This window comes from Trachinotus anak, unplaced genomic scaffold, assembly GCF_046630095.1.
Source record: "Trachinotus anak isolate AG129_WGS33_773 ecotype Australia unplaced genomic scaffold, CSIRO_AGI_Tana_v1 ptg000012l, whole genome shotgun sequence".
Taxonomy (NCBI): domain Eukaryota; kingdom Metazoa; phylum Chordata; class Actinopteri; order Carangiformes; family Carangidae; genus Trachinotus; species Trachinotus anak.
This window is the reverse complement of record NW_027273863.1, coordinates 15,436,411-15,453,943: the sequence shown is the minus strand read 5'-3', so window position 1 is coordinate 15,453,943 and position 17,533 is coordinate 15,436,411. Positions and strand designations below refer to the sequence as shown.

Here is a 17,533-nt window from a genome sequence, read left to right as displayed (position 1 = left end):
TCCGCCACATTTAAATAAAAGTGTATTCCGAGAGATTGTTTTGTATCCAGCCTCGTCGATATTGTATCCATAGGTACACACAGCCCACTGGCACACACGATTAGCTGGTTTAGATCATTACCCCCCCCCCCCCCAATAATAATATTCGCATCATCTGAAATCATGTGCCAGGAGAAAAAGAAGACAAATTTAATTCAAATTTATTTTATGGTACGCTTTAAAACCCACGAAGTAACAAGTCCAAGTTGGAGACGTGGTTTTGATTTGTTGAATATTCAAGTCGTGACCACCACAGACGCTTTTGTCTTTGCTATTCGACCCAAAGCAGTGAGGGAAGTTGTGCGTTTTCAGGAATGTAGCGGAACGTTTGAGGAAAAAGCAGAGCAAAGTCTTAAACAGGAGCCCCAAACAGACATGGGCCCCTGTTCGGGAGATTAAGCCATATGCAACATCTGATTACATTTGATATTGTTGTTGTTGTTGTTGTTGAAATGACTGCCATACTCGTCTGTACTTTAGGTGGGGGCATATCCTAACTGCTAAAGCAAAAATAGAAACTCTTATTCTTTCGACTCCTCTCTCCGAGAAGGGAAATGAAAGTTAAATTCAATTTGTACCTGTTTTGCAGTGGGACCCCTGTGGGACGCATGGAGGGCCCCGGGCTCCATAGGAAACTATAGGCTCGTTGCTAATTGCAGTATCAGTTCATTTCCAGAGCCAGAAGTATCAGCTATAATCTTCTTTTCAACCGGTTTCTGCCTAGTGGAATTTGTAGCTTCTTTATGTGAAGCTTGTTTGTCTTTTTTTTTTTTTTTTTTAATTGTTTTATTTACAGTTATTTACAGGGATTCAAATAAAACACACTAAGTTAAACATTGCTCTGGTGCTCCTTCTCACCCTCTCTCTCTCTCTCTCTCTCTCTCTCTTTCTCTGCTATGTCCTATTATAATGTTGATGGTGCTCTGGCGACCGACATCCTCCTCATTGACCCCCGTCTCCCTTTCTGCCTTTTCCGTCCCATGAAAAACGATTCCAGCTCTCTGATTGAATTTTATTTCTTCCTGACCTGGTCTATTCTGTGAGGGCGCCATCAATCTTTTGACTAACACGACGTTTGTTTATTGGGCCTATACTTGGGAAAGTATCTAATGACTTTTATGAGCCTGATTGTAGTTGTTGCAATCGGAGAGCTGAGGGAGACACAAGCAGGATTTCATCGTGGCTGCACTGAACAATTCATATATTTTAGTTTTGTTTTGTTTCCCCCCCCCCCCCAGGACAAATATCGACCATGCCAGTGAGGGGCGTACACGTCATTAAAGTCCTGCAGCTACCCTCAAGATGTTTTGTTCCGATGTGTCCTCTCGCTGTTGCCGTCGCTCTTGTCTTTTTGATCCAAAGGCCTGAAGCAACCGAATGATATGAATAATAAGCCCATGCACCAAAGCCACCCTCCATTTAAGAAACGAGGTTTCAGAATCACATTAGACAAGTTGTGATGTGACAGGCTTTTTAATCATGACAGGGTTCTGACCGAGCGTCTGCGGGACATGTTGCCACCCCCCCCCCCTCTCTGTTTCTCTGAGGAAACATGCAAAAAGTATCAAAACTGGCCTCATAATGTTGGTGAGTAAAAGACTTTCGATACGAAATCAAGCAGCTCGAATTCAAATGTGCAAAGTATCTATGTGTATTATTATTATTGTTGTTGTTGTTGTTGTATTTAGCCTATTAACGTATTATTCATTTTATCCTATTTATTAACAAATTTTGTTCTTATTACCTTGTTATAATATTTTAATATTTTATAATATATATATTTTTTTCCTTATAGGTACCAGTACTGCAACGGCTAAAGTATTATTATTATTATTATTATTATTATTATCATTATTATTATTATTATTATTATTATTATTGGCGATGTTTTTGTAAACTGTAGCCATGTGCGGTCAATCCAAGCAAAAACTAATCTGATATATTTTTTTTTAATAATTTATATATTAATGACATTTAAAATAGATATCTGTCAGTTATTAGTAGCCTTAATATCTGAAACTGCCCAAATAATGAAATAAAATAAAATAAAAATAAAATGGAATAAAATAGAATAAAGCTGCCTTGACATATATTGTATTCACATTTTGTATTGAAATTTCTACTGATAAACCACATAAAACCTAAATAAATGCGTATTTTGGGGTCATTTATAAGTTGTCATTTAATGTGATGAAAAGAGACTGATTCCCTGTCACGTTGAGGGGAACCAGCTGTGAAAGCCTTTATAACTCATTGAAAAACGAGTGCCAACCAGGATTACAATAAACCCTCAATTTGACATTTCAAATGCATAAAGCCATTTTAATAGGCCATTCCTTCATCCTTTGCATTCAAACATCCAGACTCTGAAACAGTGGGATGAGCAACGCGCACCAAAACCTGACGGTCTCGGTTGTCTCCGCGTCGCGTCAGCGTCGCGTCAGACTGGTGAGAATTGAGGCATCAAAACTGAGGTGACAACGGGACTATCTTTGGCATGTGTGGTATGATATTAAGTAAGCAGTGGTATGCGCCAGTAAACACACAGCGCAATCCAAAACAAAGTGGCGCTGTGTGCAGGCTCTAGGCCTCGGGGTCAACAGTATCTCCAATCATCTCTCATGGACGTTTCTAATGTGACAACGAAAGCACGAATTGAATATGAAGCACGAATGAGAGAGTTAGAAATAAACACATCTTTTACATGAATTTTCTCTTTGGACGTGTGCAAGCCGGAGGATTGTATAGCCTACTCCCTAAAGCATTTTCCAAAGGATGGGAAACAGTTTATACGTGTATTTCCAGGGTATTATCATTATTAAATAAATATATACTTTTAGTGACAGTAAGAGCTTAATCTTTTAGGCAGTATAAGCCCAAACATCCTTAAATTGTTTTCAATATCTTTTGATGAACTCACGTAAAGAAATTAAACCTCACAGGGTCAGATTAAATTAATAACGAGGTCTATTCACCCTCCACACAAAACTAATACGGATCAGACTGAGTGTAAAATATCACTAGCCTGTATTCAAGTCTGTAAGAAACGAGGCGTAACTCTAAGTCACATAAAATGACAATTTATTAAACAAACAAACAAATCCTTCAAAATACTTTTCAACAAATGAAGAATCTTTGAAATAGTACGGCGATATACATGTTCCTTTTTTTTTTTTAAACTTTTATAATGGAACATTTGTTTTGGACAATTAAGGCAGTTCAATTTAGAAACACTTTTTGGTGTTTGGTCCATAATATCCGGCTACAGTTTAGAAATAAATTACTATATGCAATTTACACGTCCATGGAAACTGACATATTTTTAACATAGGCTATCACATGAAGCCACAAAAGCAAAGAGAGACTTACGTGTTATTTGCAGTAACACTGTTCTTTAGAAAAAAAAAAAAAAAAAAAACAAGCTCAAGTCTTTTCTGGTTTTGTTTTCATATTAGTCCTTGTGGTGTGGGGAGGTGAGGGGGGGGGGGGAAGAAAAAACAGAATTTTACTGAAAGAGTTCAAACATCGTGAGGAAAATGTCCAGCTTTCTTTCTTCTTTATCCCCCCCTTTTTTCTTTTTTTTTTTTTTTTGCTTTTTTGTTTTTTGGTTTTTTTGGGGTTTTTTTTTTTTTTTGGTCAGAACTTGCTGCAGTCATATACGAAAGTTCCCGAAGTGCGATAGATGGATTGGCTCGGTGGGAATGACATCTGACAGCTGTTATTCCCATTCACCGGTGAGTTATTCAAGCCAATTCTTTGGGATTCAAACATCTCTCGGACTGAATGGAAGTTCTGCTGCTGTGCTGGGTAAGCTGCGCCCAGATGACCCAGGTCTCCGGCCTGGTTGAGGTACCATGAGGTCAGCCTCCCTTGGTGGGGATGGTGGCCCTCCTGCCCAGAGTTTAGATTACCGTGGGTCAGAGAGGATGAGGTGGTTGTGACTGAGTAATCTGGCAACGTTTCGTCCACGGTGGTGCTCGGTGCCAAGTGGCTAGATCTGTCCCCGGCGTACAAACTCATGGCTTGCATGTTACAATGATAGGTTGCATTGGAGGTAGTGGAGATGGAGTTCTGGTTACAGGGTGAACTATAGACAGATGTCTGACTTGGAGAATAGTTTAAGGACAAAGACGGTGTTATACCTGTCCTGGTGGAGGCCGTGAGGCTGGAGGTGAGCTCTGTGGCCCCTTGTGGGGACCCCCGGAGGGAGGTCATGATGTTGTCTACGCTGAAGCCCTGCGTGGAGGCCTGGCCGTGGTGCTGGTGGTGCTCGGAGCTGTCCATGCCGATGGACCTATTGGAGGGGATGCTGTGAGGGCTCCCGCTGGACATGCTGCTGCTGTCCGGGCTCTCGATTTTGGGCACTGTGCTCAAAGACGGCGAGTCGGCCTGCGGCGGCGTGACTGTGCCGTTCTCAGTCTTAATATCCTGGATCCTCACAGGCTGGGAGCCCTGCACCGGCTGCTCCTGCTCCCGGCCTTGCTGCCTCGGCGGCAGCTCCTTCTGCAGCCGCTCTTCTTTCTCTTTCAGCGCGTCCTTCTTTTTGAACCGCCGCCTCCTCCTCAAGAAGCTCCCGTTTTCAAACATGTTGTAAGAGTCCGGGTCCAGCGTCCAGTAGCTGCCTTTCCCGGGTTTCTTATCATCACGGGGCACCTTGACAAAACACTCATTCAGAGACAGATTGTGTCTGATGCTATTCTGCCAGCCCTGCTTGTTGTCTCGGTAAAATGGAAACCTTTCCATGATAAACTGGTAAATCCCGTTCAGGGTCACCTTCTTGTCAGGAGAGTTTTGGATAGCCATGGTGATGAGCGCAATGTAGCTATAGGGGGGTTTGACCATATCCTTGGGCTGAGGTTGAGGGGTGTACGGTCCATATGCCCGGGCCATGCTGGCAGGGTATTGGTCATGAGCCGCATGAGAGTACATGTTCATAGGTGCTGGCATCCCCGTGTATCCCCCACCGGCAGCGGCCCGGTAGTAGCTCGGGTCGCTGCTGATGTACGGCACGACGCCCAGTGAGTTGGGACTGGAGACGGAGTAGCGAGCCTGCATGTCTTCACTTTGATCCGGCGCAAAAAAAAAAAATATATATATATATATATATATATAGCTCCAAAATACGGAGAGCTCCACTTCTCCCTCCTCTGAAGGCAGAGGCGCTCAAATCACAGCTCCTCACTGCTCACCTCAAAAGAGAAAGAGAGGAAAAGCCTAAACAACAGTGCAGCGTGCTGGACCTCGGCAGCGTTTAAGCCGTCCCCATCTCCGTGCCTTCTATGAAACGCACATCGAAAAAGTTCTGAACTTTGGACATCCGTCACCACACAGGACTTTTGCGCAGTTAAATTCTTTCCTCCTTTTTGCTGCCAGCGGAGCTCCTCCCCAAAAAAGTGCTCGGGTCGTCCAATGGGAAGCCGGGGAGAGAGAGAGAGAGAGAGCGCGCAGGGCTCCTCGGCCACACTCGGAGGCTTTTAGCAAAACGAGAGAAGGTGTCGGTGACTCCCAGCCCCACTCCAGCCGAGACTTCAGATGTGACAGAGCAAACTCACATGTACACACGATCAGATCACGGAGCGCACACTGCGTCGCAAACAGGCATCCACCGTCAGGCCTGGGGTTGTCTTCAGAAAACAAACAAAACAAAACAAAAACAAAAAACAAAAACAGGAGGAGTTATCTCTCAAGTTTCAAAATGTAATATCTATAAATGAGTCCGGATGTTACAGCATTAAATGGTTCTGATCATTTCTTAAAAATCACACGTTTTATGCCAAAGCAAGCTGTGGATTTATTTGCCACGCGCTCTTAATGAGAAGTTAATGAATGACTTTGTGTTTGCACTTTCATTCCGCTTGTTTATTTGGTTTTTTTGTTTGTTTTTGTTTTTGTTTTTTTTTTATTTGAAAAGATATCAAGGCCACTAAACCAAATGGCATCGTTTACATGGAGTTTTAATGTCTTTTAAAGAGCATTTTATTAGTTATGAGCTTCGACACCAGCAGCAGATCACCGAGAGATCAAAGCAGGACCAGAGGCTCAGTGGGCGGTGAAGTGAGATCTCTCATCACAACGGGAATTAACGACAGTTTGGGCTCAGAGTGACCAGGGTGAGAGTTTATTCAAGAAAAGGGTTTGAAACAGGGAACCAAATGGGACCATGACACCTTATAGCTGTGTGGGTCTTTTCATCCAGTATCTGATCTGTTGAGAGGTTGGAGGCCTTTCCAGAGTTTATTGTCGCAATAGGTGAATAAACAAAACTGATTATGTATATAATTTTTTTTCAGCATCAATACACAATTATTGACAACCACCTTATTTGCTTTATTCTCACTCGTGTAACACCTCTATTATTATTAGTAGTAGTAGTTTTTTTGTTTGTTTGTTTTTTGTTTTTTTAATCACTAGAGAGTTAATTAGGTGTTTCATGGCAGTCTGGGGATTTTTCATTAATTCCAAGGTTGCGTTTTGGAGAGTGAATCAAAAGGATAGCCATTTTTGATCAGAGATAGAAAAATATTCAATAATCCGACCTCTGAAGGCCTCTGTATCGCCCTGCTGTCAAAGGCGACTGCGCATGAAATTGTTAATGGTCATTGTGAGGCAAAGTTACAGGCCCAGTATCTCTGTAATCCTCTGCAGGTCGTCTTAATTAAATGTCCGTGCAGTGGCCTAGTGCTGCGCCGGTTTCTCCTTACATGGACCCGGGTATGAACTTTTTCCACCGCCCTGGGCTGTTTACACAATTCACGACGGGCCCTCTACTTAATACCGTGGCCTGCCCACCCAGCCCTCCTCAACTCTTTATTATTATTTAAAGCATCCACGGCTGAAGCGCAGTGAAAAACACCAGTAAGTGTCAAAATAATAGCAAAGCAACAGGTGAAACAGCCCGTTTGATGGTCGTTGTCTAGCCTATTTTTTCCAGCCACTGTAATTGTAACAGAAGGGGGACATCATTGTCATTACAATAAATGTTATTCTGTTGTCATGAGGTAGGCACCTGTTTAAAAATATGTTTGGTATACAATTTAATTTATTTAATGTTAGGCCTGTTTTTATTTCTATTTCTGTTTATTTATTTGTGCTATTTGTGCTTTTGTGGTTCCATACTGCATTTTACCGTTTTATTATTAGCCAGTGTTTCAAAAAATAAAAATGGATCTAACAATGGGAGTATGGATATCCCTTATTAACATAGCTATGCGCATATTGATAAAGTCTAAAGTATAAAAAACGTAATCAGGTAATACATTCTATTTGCATTATTATCTCCAAATACTGATGTTGACTTAAAAACCTAATCCAGCTCACAATAAGGCTGTTATTTTAAGAGAGAGACAGAAAGAGAGAGAGAGAGAGAGAGAGAGAGAGAGAGAGAGAGAGAGAGAGGTTCATCATAACTAGGAATTTGGCTCCCTCTGGCGTTCAGAGAGGGTAAAGTTCTTTGCAGTCCTAACAACCATTACTGATTTGTGTGACTTTAACTGGAGTTTACTGGAGAGTATCCAAAACCTTAGGGAAGTCCAAACTTTAACCGCCACCAACCATTTTATAGAAGAATGTTCAAACCTAACTGAAAAAACAAAAATAAAAACAGATGGCTGACAAGATTAATACAGTTAGGATTCATTTCACTGGTGTGTGTTTGTGGTGATGGCTGGTTGATAGGAGTCCCCCGCCGAGCAAAGAGGTTGCAGAACATTTATGAGACACTGCTGCCACCTCATGGTCTACCTCAGTACTACAGGGGTTGGCTGCATGGGCATAAGAGATCTTTAGTTATCATGAAAGACAAGAAGGCACCACCAGATGAGAGAAAAGCAGGACTATAATACTGAGATGCACTAATCACAACGCTACAATGTCATTGCACAGTTGCTTGTATGTATGACTGGTACTGAACATTAAGAAATATGGTTCATGCTTTTGGTTCACAAGTGGCTTCATTGTGAACATTCCCTCTGTGGCGAAGCATGAACATAGTTATTGGCTATCTAATGTGTAATATACAGTATTTTATTGGCCATTACAAAGACTCAGAAGACATAACACCTTTGCTGTCAACACCAGTCCTCTGTATTAACAGCGTACCAATCCTGGCCTCCATGGAAAGGTGCAACATAAAGGCTTACAATGCATAACAGCACTTTTCAGTAAACCAACTGAACTTGACCAAATCCTGTGCTCAGGGCTTATTTCCATACTCAAACAAGAAAGCAAAGATGATGCTTTGAGATGAAAAGGTAGCACTGTAACCTTTCAGTGGTATTCTATTTAGTGTCAGATTCTGATTGTTCATTTCAAACACAATATGTAGGCATTGATATGACCTCGAATTAACCATCAAAACGTTCGCAGATGCTCTTTTTTTTTAAGAGCTGGATCCATGTTTGTTCATGGGCCTCAGGCCATTTTTCTATTTCGGTTTTTCCTGTATCAACACATTTTCTGACTTATTTAATTCATTTACTGCACCTCATTAAATCACTTCTATAGAACAGAGCTTCTGTTTGACTGTACACGTCCACAGGAAATTCGGGGCCAGGAGGAAAAACCTTACCAACAGCTCTGACAGACGCAGTCTGACAAGTCAGTGGCCTCCAGGTTGGATCCATCCCTCTCGGGGTCCCCTGTATCATCCTTTTCAGTGACATGTTGAATGAAATTGCTGATTTGAGATCAATATGCAATGTGTTGCAAGCCCCTTGAGTAAATTACAACTCCCGGCTTTGTAGGGCAGCCAGACAGAAACAATGATGATGACATGCTGAAACCCAATCACAGTGGAGTCAGACTTTCGGACCCCACTGTGTGTATTGTAAACATTAATCACAGCGTTACGGAGGGACCAGAATGTAGTGGCACATCTGGTCTTTGATCACACGTCACTCTGCTGCTCACTGACGTCCGCTGGCTACCGTGGCTGCTCGAATCAAATTGAAGTCACTAATGCTGGCTTACAGAGTGACTTCTGGGTCTGCACTCATGCACTTGCACTGAATCATACAGGCGTTTGCTCCTTCTTGGCCGCTGTGCTCCTCCAAGGAATGTCATCTGGCATTGCAATCCCTACACACAAAGCAATCTTACTCCAGACTGTTCTCTTTTGTGGTTCCCTGATGGTGGAACAAGCTACAAAATGCCGAGCTGTTTCTCTATCCTCAAGAATCTCTTGAAGACTCATCTCTTGCGAGAGCACCTCCTGTCCTAACGCCTCTAACACCATAACATGCCAAACTAGCTCTTTCTATGCACTTTGGGTGATCTCCCCACACTTTCCTTATTGGATAGATTAAGTACTTGGTGGCTTCATCAAGGTCTTCATACTGAAGCTTTAATGTTGTCCCTCATTTTAAGTCACTGTGGATAGGAGCATCTGCCAAATGAGTACATGTAGACACAAGTGCTTACAAGGACACTGAGGTATCACGAACTAAGATGTAACATTAATTTATGACTTAGTATTTGTAAATTTGAATTAAATATTCATGTTCACACATTTCAGATTTTTCAAGGTCCAGTCATCCGGCTTCATTTTTGGATAACTCAATGAATAGATGCTGCTGTTGTTGTGAAGGCTCTTAAAAGAAAAAGAAAAGAATCAAGTGAACTATCTAGTCGCCTAGAAATGTTGAAATCAATGTTTGCCATATGACTGCCAGATAACCATCAAAGTCACAGTGGTCAAGTGTGTTAAATACTGCCGCTGTGTCGTTTTATTAGTCCACAGATAGGCTAAAATGTATTCATAATTCTCTTTAGCACCGTCAAAAGTAGAGATATCAACAAGCTCATAAAACAGCCACAGGGGCTTTCCTCTTAAAAACCTGCTCTGAAAATTGCACTGATCATTGTAATCAATATTTCTGTCACCACTGAAATTGTCAACATACAGCCCTATAATATTTCTAAACATTTCCACACTTAACCTGTCAGAACTGGACTCACTAATGGACTTGTATAAAATGATCATATTCGGACGTCAAATTAACGTTATGAGATGGGACTTGTTGCACTGGAATGAATATCATTGCCATGAACTTAAAACTAGCTTTATTATATCAGCTATATCAATGTGTTGTCAATGTGGGACTGCCTGTTTACTGCTCCTCAAGATGTCGGCCTATACACATTCACACAATAAAACGATCACAAATCTGAAACCTTTTGAATAAACAATATCACTCGAACCTTCATATCAATTTTACAGAGTTTATAAGCCTGTATGCCTATACTCAAAATTTCTGGTTATTTTTCTATAGACTGTTCAGCCTGAAAAAAAAAGTTTGTATCCAATGAGTGAAGAGTTTTTCTATCAAGTCAGACTCGAACCGTATTAACTTCCACATTAGTTTTGGTCGTCAGTTTTCTCAGAAAACCTCCCAGTCTGGGACCTTTATCAGAGGTACAGAGAGCCACTAAGACGCATTTGTGGATCACTAACGAAAGAACTGCTGTTATCTGCTATATTCAGTGTTTGAATGTGGCGTAATGACCGAGTGGTTCTTGCTATTCTCCCTAACAGAGAGAGAGAGAGAGAGCAGGGAATTCAACGTTCAGTCATCACAAGGTGGCGGTAGAGTCACGTAAAAAACCAACAGGACTGACGAAGGATGGACGTTTTAAATCTCATAACTTCCTGTTCAAAATGGTAAATGATTATAATTCTAATTTATTTATTTATTTCCTCTTCCTTGTTTCTCTCGGATTATTAGTTTGATAACAATAATTACATCACAATTATGGGACAAATAGGACACAAATGACTCTGGAATGATCCTCAGCGTAGGAACAGACAAGAGAATGATTCCTTTCTTTTCAATCATTTTAAACTTCCACAACATGAAATGTGTGGGTTATGTCTAAAAAAAAAAAAAAATTTTTTAAATGAAAAATCATTTAAAAAAAAAAACCAAAACTATAACATATTCTTGTTCATCTTAGGCTGATAAGCAGCCTACAGTCCGCCGGCTGTCCAGTATGAAAATGAGAAGGAAGAAAGCAAAAGATATGGAATTCATGGTGCTATTAATGTATCGATATTGATTTTTGTACCTTAAATGTTTATTTATTTAATTATTTTAAAAATACTGCTAAGATGTCGTAAATCAAGAAAGTGACGATGAAACCCAACACTTTTAAAGGTCAAGAATATATAGAAATAACTGAAGACAGTAATCAGGTTCTGTGCCAATTTGTTCGGACATAATAATAATAATAATAATAATAATAATAATAATAATAATAATAATAATAATAATAATAATAATAAACTCTTGTGGCAGATAAAAATAGATATAAGCGAAGAAAAGAACTACGTTGCTGATTTAAAAAAAACCTTAGTGTATAAAAAAACTTTTTCATCAGAAACATTTTCCAACAGACATTGAACGCTTCCAAAATAAAAATAAATCTTTTTAATGACTTGTTGCAGGGAATCAGTAACAATTTCAGTAAAAACGGGACAACAAAACTAAGTGCATGAATAAAGATTAAATCTGGTACGTGTTCTATGTATTACTGCAGTAAAAATGTAGATATTGCTTATCCATGTGCGTAAAGTGAAGTGCCACATGTCCCCATATTATAAACGGTTTAAAAGGTCAAAGTTCACTGACGAAAACTGTCTCTGCTTCCACACTGAGTCTGCAGAAAATAAAGGCTCCTTTTCGTCACCACAAGTTTCGTTACAAAGAAAACTCCACCTGAGGGTTAAATTTAGACGAACAGTAGCCTATACTGTCCAGTTTAGTCTCTGAAGGCTATTTGCATCTTCTTCTGTCACATGACACATGGCTTTACATCCTGATAGACACTCTGGTGATGGTGATGATGAAGCTGATGATAATAAGATCCTCCGCTGCTGGGATGAAGGGAAGAGATCCCATTGAGGTTGAGGACGAAGTCCTTCCTGTCACACACAGGAGCTGAGTGGCTGGAATATCGGGACAGTCCCACTGGAAACAAAACAGGCCACATGAGGTTAATCCATCATTTCTTTAGTCGCAACTGTATCTGCATTCTCTACGGTTAATGTCTATTATTTTTTATTATTTATTATTATAACAAGACATAATATGCAATTTCAGTTATGTGTGATTCACGTAAAATGTTGGGATGTCACTTTTAATAAGGAAGGCTACCGTTTATTAAGTGTTTTATCCAGTGGCTTTAGTAATGATTAAAAACATTTACTAAGGCTTCATAGATCATTTATAAACCTTTTAACAACTTTTGCCACGTTGCCAAACATCATTGCCTTTGTCATTTGGTAATTATGCAGCTATGACCCATTAGCAGATCGTGGCTTTCTGATTTTCTAATTAACCATAAAACCAATGTGTATCTTGGTGGAGGAAGTTAAACACAACTAAAAAGTTTCTCTTATTCATAGTTTACGACGGACCTATTAAGTAATAATAAACCATTAATAAAGCCACCAGTTAGCTTGTAAAGCCTTCATAAAGGTGTTTTATCAGAGAGTGGTACCAACTAGTTCCATCATTTGTAGCCTATCAAAAAAAAAAAAAACATGAACAATCAATAAAAGATAATGAAACAGTATAAATAATACAATAGTCCAGTGGAAAGAGCCTGATTATTGAGCTGCTGTGGCTCATGGTAAAGGCCTAAGAGAAAGTTGCACTGAAACCAATACACGTTTTTTTTTCCATCAATAAGAATATGTTTGTGACAGCGTGTTTAAAGCCACGTCACGCTATTGTGCATATTTTCAATACATTAAGCTTTTAGAGGCCGCTTTTTAAATAAACTTAAAGATTAAACGCTATGAGGTGTATAAGATTGCGCTCATTTTCAAACACAATTTATTGATGAATGATGATAAACTGAAACTGAAAATTTTTTTTTTTTTTTTTTTAGATTTTTACTCTCGCGACGATACAATCAGGTCAGTTAAGTTTTAATTAGTTTTTCGTATTATATTTCACACCTGTACTTGTTCAAAAACTGGTTTCTACGTGTATTTAATTTACACATGAATGCAGCCTGGATGAAACGTGCATTGTGAAGATCTAATTTCTACAAATGTACAAATTCGTTTCATTCTATTCGAGTGGTGACTTTCTGGCTGATAACCCATCAGTGGAGTCGGCGTTAACTCTGAACTGTGAGCCTAACGACTCATCGAGGTGCGAATCGTTCTCAGAAAATTAAAATACAGAGCCAGGCTGATGCAGGTGAGTGCACCGTGAGGCTTTACCTGAGATGTCAGAGGAATCTCGGGCATTATGGTGCAGGTAGCCCTGGTCCAGAGAGTAGGACGACACCCCCGTGTGCAGAGCAGAAGAAGTGGGACTGCTTGATGCCAGCGACTGCTGCTTCATGTATGAAGGTACACCAGGTGAGCTCCAGTGTGAGGCTGCATTTGCATAGGGCGACTGACAGTCCAGAGCGCCGACCATCGCCGGAGAGGACTGCAGGGGGCTGCTGCTGCTGTCCGGGCAGAAGTCCGCGTTAGAGCCCCCCTGACAGGCAGCCATGTACGATGACCCGGAGCTGGATGACATTTGTGGGACGTGGTGCCCCCCGCCGAGCCCGTCGAAGCCGCTTGGCACCGGATTACCCATCAAGTCTAAGTTATAGCTGTTATGGCATGCTAATGAGCCTGAGGGTGATTGGAAATCAAAGTTCTGAGGCAGCATAGACGCACCAAATCCGATTCCGTTCATCATCCTGTACATGGGTTTCAAAGCTTGGCATTTCCTGCGGAACCCCCGGGGTCTGCGACGAAAGGAGCCCTCCTCGAACATAAACTCACTGCCCGGGTCGATGGTCCAGTAGTGCCCCTTGCCAGGTCTGCCGAGACCTTTAGGCAGCTTTATAAAACACTCGTTCAGAGACAGGTTGTGTCTGACGGAGTTCTTCCATCCTTGGTACGATCCCCTGAAGAAAGGGAACCGGGCCTGCAAGAACTGATAGATCTCGCTTAAAGTAAGCCTCTTGGTCGGCGAGCTTTGGATTGCCATCACAATGAGGGCAATATATGAGTAGGGGGGCTTTTCTGGACGCCTCAAACCCGAGTTTCCCTTCTTCCCTTTGGCTGATGCGGTGTGTGCGCTCTCCATCACCGGCTGTGCGCTCAGCAGAGCTGTATTCAGAGCGCCGGCCGCTGAGCTGGAACGGGGAGGATTAGATGGATCCAAATGTTGCTGGGAGCTCTCGGTCGTCATGGTTGCGCCTCTTTTTTTGGGTCCGACCGCTGTGGGGTCTCTGTAACACTTGGGCGACTCAGTTTCGCTATATTTCGAACGCTATTAAAGGTTCCCTGATGTAACAATTGAGGAGGTCAGTGCGATGCTCTGCGCGTTTAGAACCGTGAAAATCAAGAAACGCCAGCCGCTGTGCCTCCTGCCTCTCTCTGTCCATTGCTGGCAATAATCCCAAATGAGGGGGGGAATAAAGCTCCTCGACTTTGCTTGCGCATATCCACCCGGCCAAACACAACTCGACCACCTATCAATTCTTAAATCTCTCTCTGCCCCTCTATCCCACAAATCCCTCCAAGAAATCTCCAGGAACTACTCCCTCCCCATCTGGACAGGATCCAGACTAGAAGCCGGACACGGCACAGTGGAGTAAGACAAATCTCCTCCTACCACTTCTCTTTCCAAAACACCTCTGGCCACATTTATCAGAGCAATATTTGGCACGATAACTTGACAAGTCCTGACGGATAAAGAGACACGGTTTGGATAAATTACTCCCCGTGTCTCCGTATCTGCAAAAAACTGACAATGCCTGCATGTGATTTTAATGTTGTGAAGGTGTAAAGGAGAAGGAGTCCTGATTTGTTTGGGATCTGTTCAGGGTTAGGGCTCTGACATGAGGGGAAGCATGCTTTTTCCATCAGAGCGTGCCAACATACCACACACAGCGCATAAGTGTCAGTTTACCTCTTGGGGCCTGGATTACATCCCTGGAGAAATGAATTGATTGTAAAATCTAAAAAAAAAAAAAAAAATTAAATCCCAAGGAAGGATTCAGATAATGTTTATAACTGTAAATGGCTTCTTTGTGCCCTGGCGTCAAGTTTGAGCAAATCACCAGATTTAGGACGTGAAATAATCTCCCATGACCCCAGCAAAGTTAAAACACAATCCAGGCGGAATATCAGCAACATCAAACTCACAAACCCTGCTGCGCTCAGGATGCGCAGCTGCTTTAAAGGAAATTTACTTTCTAGCCTCAGAAGAATGGGCCTACTTGGAAGACGTTTCTTCCTATTGTGGATTCCAGCTCCGTTTTGCTCAGGATGCACCATTTGTATAAATTCCTTCCTGCGCATGTGCGGTGACTGAGGCGACAGCTATTTGCAGCGCCAGACAGAAAACATAAATATTGAATGCCCCTATCCGGCAAGCAGCGAGCCTCTTGAACACTGAAAAGTAAATACTTATAAGGCAATTTCTTTTTGCAGCATGAAGGATAGAGGAAAAAATCACACATCAATAATCATATAATAAGGGGCTATCATTATAATAAGTATTATATGATAAGACATATGTGTTGTTGTTGTTGTTGTTGTTGTTGTTGTTGTTATTATTATAATAACCCCCCCAGTAGCATTTGGAGAGGCAGGCTATGACCCTGGGGGACTAACAATATATAAATAGGAGGCCCCTGGTGCGCTTGTAACCAGCCCAGCAGCAGAGCAGGTGGAGTCATGTGAACACGCCCAGATGAGCATGTAACAGGTGTTAACGTCTCATACAGGTGTCACTTCTAATTTAGCTCCACAGGAACCATCATGGCTGCTTTGTGAGTCATCCAAAGTTATGTTCACAAGAATAGAAAACACAGATCAGCATGAGTCCGTTTTTTTTATTTCACTGTAAAGAGCATATTTTTAAAGAAGCAGACACACAGACACACACACAAAAAAAACAGTCAAAGTGCATATATTCATATACATATTATTATTATTGTTGTATATATTATTGAACAAACGACAAAGTTGATTGTCGGTAACATTTACAACAATTGTGTATAAAATATCCACTCTAATAAGGCTTTAAAAATGGAAATGACCAAAGGTACAAAAAATAAGAAAGTGTAACACCATGACACCACAATAATGTCAAATCCAACCACAGATGGAAAAACCGTCTGTGGTCATTGCCTCCTGTGTCCATCATCAGTGCACATCGATGATTTTTAACCACCAAATAAAAGAGAGTTTAATTCTGATACTCCATGACTGTCTGTGAAAGCAGCCCAGCGCCATAGACGTTTGACACATGCGCAGCAGCGCAGTAGTCCACATGGCAAGGTGCCTTAACGTATGGAAAAGAGGCAGGTGCGTTTGAATGAGGCGCCAGTAGCTCAGTGTAGCGTGGCCAGGTGAGGGCGGGGAGGAGAGGAAACTGCTCCTTGTTGGAGTCTCTCTTGAAGGGCCTGCTGAGGATGCTGTCTATAGCAAATGAACTGGTGAACTTGGCGCATGAATCAGTCTGGCTGGCGGCCGCAGATTGCGGAGTGCTCTGCGGCTCCTCTGCGTGCTCGGACACCTCCGGCTCCGCGCTGCCGAACCTTTTGTTGATGCGCTTCCTCCTGCGCCGAAACACCCCGTCGGCGAACGTGTATTCGCTCTGAGGATTGAGCATCCAGTAGTTGTCCTTCCCCCAGGGTCTCGACGGGTCGCGGAGCACTTTGAGAAAGCAGTCATTCAGGGACAAGTTGTGTCGAACCGAGTTCCTCCAGCCGGTGTAGCTGCCCCTGAAGAACGGGAACTTTTTCATCAGATAGTCGTTTATTTCCGCCAAAGTCAGACGTCCGCACGGGGAGTCCCGGATAGCCATGGCGATGAGAGCGATGTACGAAAACGGAGGTTTGGGTCTCCGTGTGTACGGCTTTGACTTGCTGCTGCCGCCGCACGGAGTAACAGGTGGCGGGCTGTGCGCCACGCAGTCCCCATCCGACCCCAGCTCCTCCTCAGCAGAAAGAGGAGAGCGCACACTCCCCTCTGCATCACTGGACATCTCTAAATGTTTCATGTCATAGTGGCTCCCGCACAACACCTCCAGCTTCATGTTTTCTGATTGTCTCTGCTGCTGCTGCTGCTGCTGCTGTATGAGATCTGTCCACTGCGCTCTCCGCGGGGTAAAGTCCGTGACTTGTGTGCGTCAGGACGCAGGCTGCTTTGAATAGTATCCAACAATTTCCTTCGTCGTTGTCATACCTGCAAGAGGACTAACAGCCCGTCTCACCTACAGTCTGTGTGAGCTGCAGTTTATAGCCGGCTCACCTCAGGACCAACCCCAAGAGGGCGGGGCTAGAATATTTGGTGCATCACACAAAATTTTCACATTGCGTGCATGATTGTCTATAATAAAAGCCGGATCATGACAAAAGTTTCATCACGACCCTAAATTAAAGCATTTAGCAATTAGTTGGAGGTTCTTTTCACTGAAAACACCATGCAGTGCAGCTTTATGACTGTCTCACCTGTGAACTGTGACCTGCCGAA

At 42.2% G+C, this 17,533-nt stretch overlaps 3 protein-coding genes across 3 annotated transcripts; all 3 read right to left on the bottom strand.

Moving 5' to 3' along the window:
* Positions 1–3,103: 3,103 nt before the first annotated feature.
* foxc1a (forkhead box C1a) lies at positions 3,104–5,380 on the bottom strand. Its single transcript, XM_071492351.1, has one exon. The coding sequence runs from the start codon at positions 5,092–5,094 to the stop codon at positions 3,676–3,678; it is 1,419 nt and encodes a 472-aa protein (XP_071348452.1). The 5' UTR covers positions 5,095–5,380; the 3' UTR covers positions 3,104–3,675.
* Positions 5,381–10,081: 4,701 nt separating this feature from the next.
* Positions 10,082–15,110, bottom strand: LOC139628687 (forkhead box protein F2-like). The gene is made up of 2 exons (XM_071490650.1): positions 13,268–15,110; positions 10,082–12,002 (listed from the first exon to the last, which is right to left on the bottom strand). Exons 1-2 carry the CDS (start codon positions 14,235–14,237, stop codon positions 11,827–11,829), a joined length of 1,146 nt encoding a protein of 381 aa, XP_071346751.1. The 5' UTR covers positions 14,238–15,110; the 3' UTR covers positions 10,082–11,826.
* A 758-nt stretch (positions 15,111–15,868) lies between these two features.
* LOC139628688 (forkhead box protein Q1-like) lies at positions 15,869–17,280 on the bottom strand. Its single transcript, XM_071490651.1, has one exon. The coding sequence runs from the start codon at positions 17,094–17,096 to the stop codon at positions 16,245–16,247; it is 852 nt and encodes a 283-aa protein (XP_071346752.1). The 5' UTR covers positions 17,097–17,280; the 3' UTR covers positions 15,869–16,244.
* Positions 17,281–17,533: the final 253 nt, after the last annotated feature.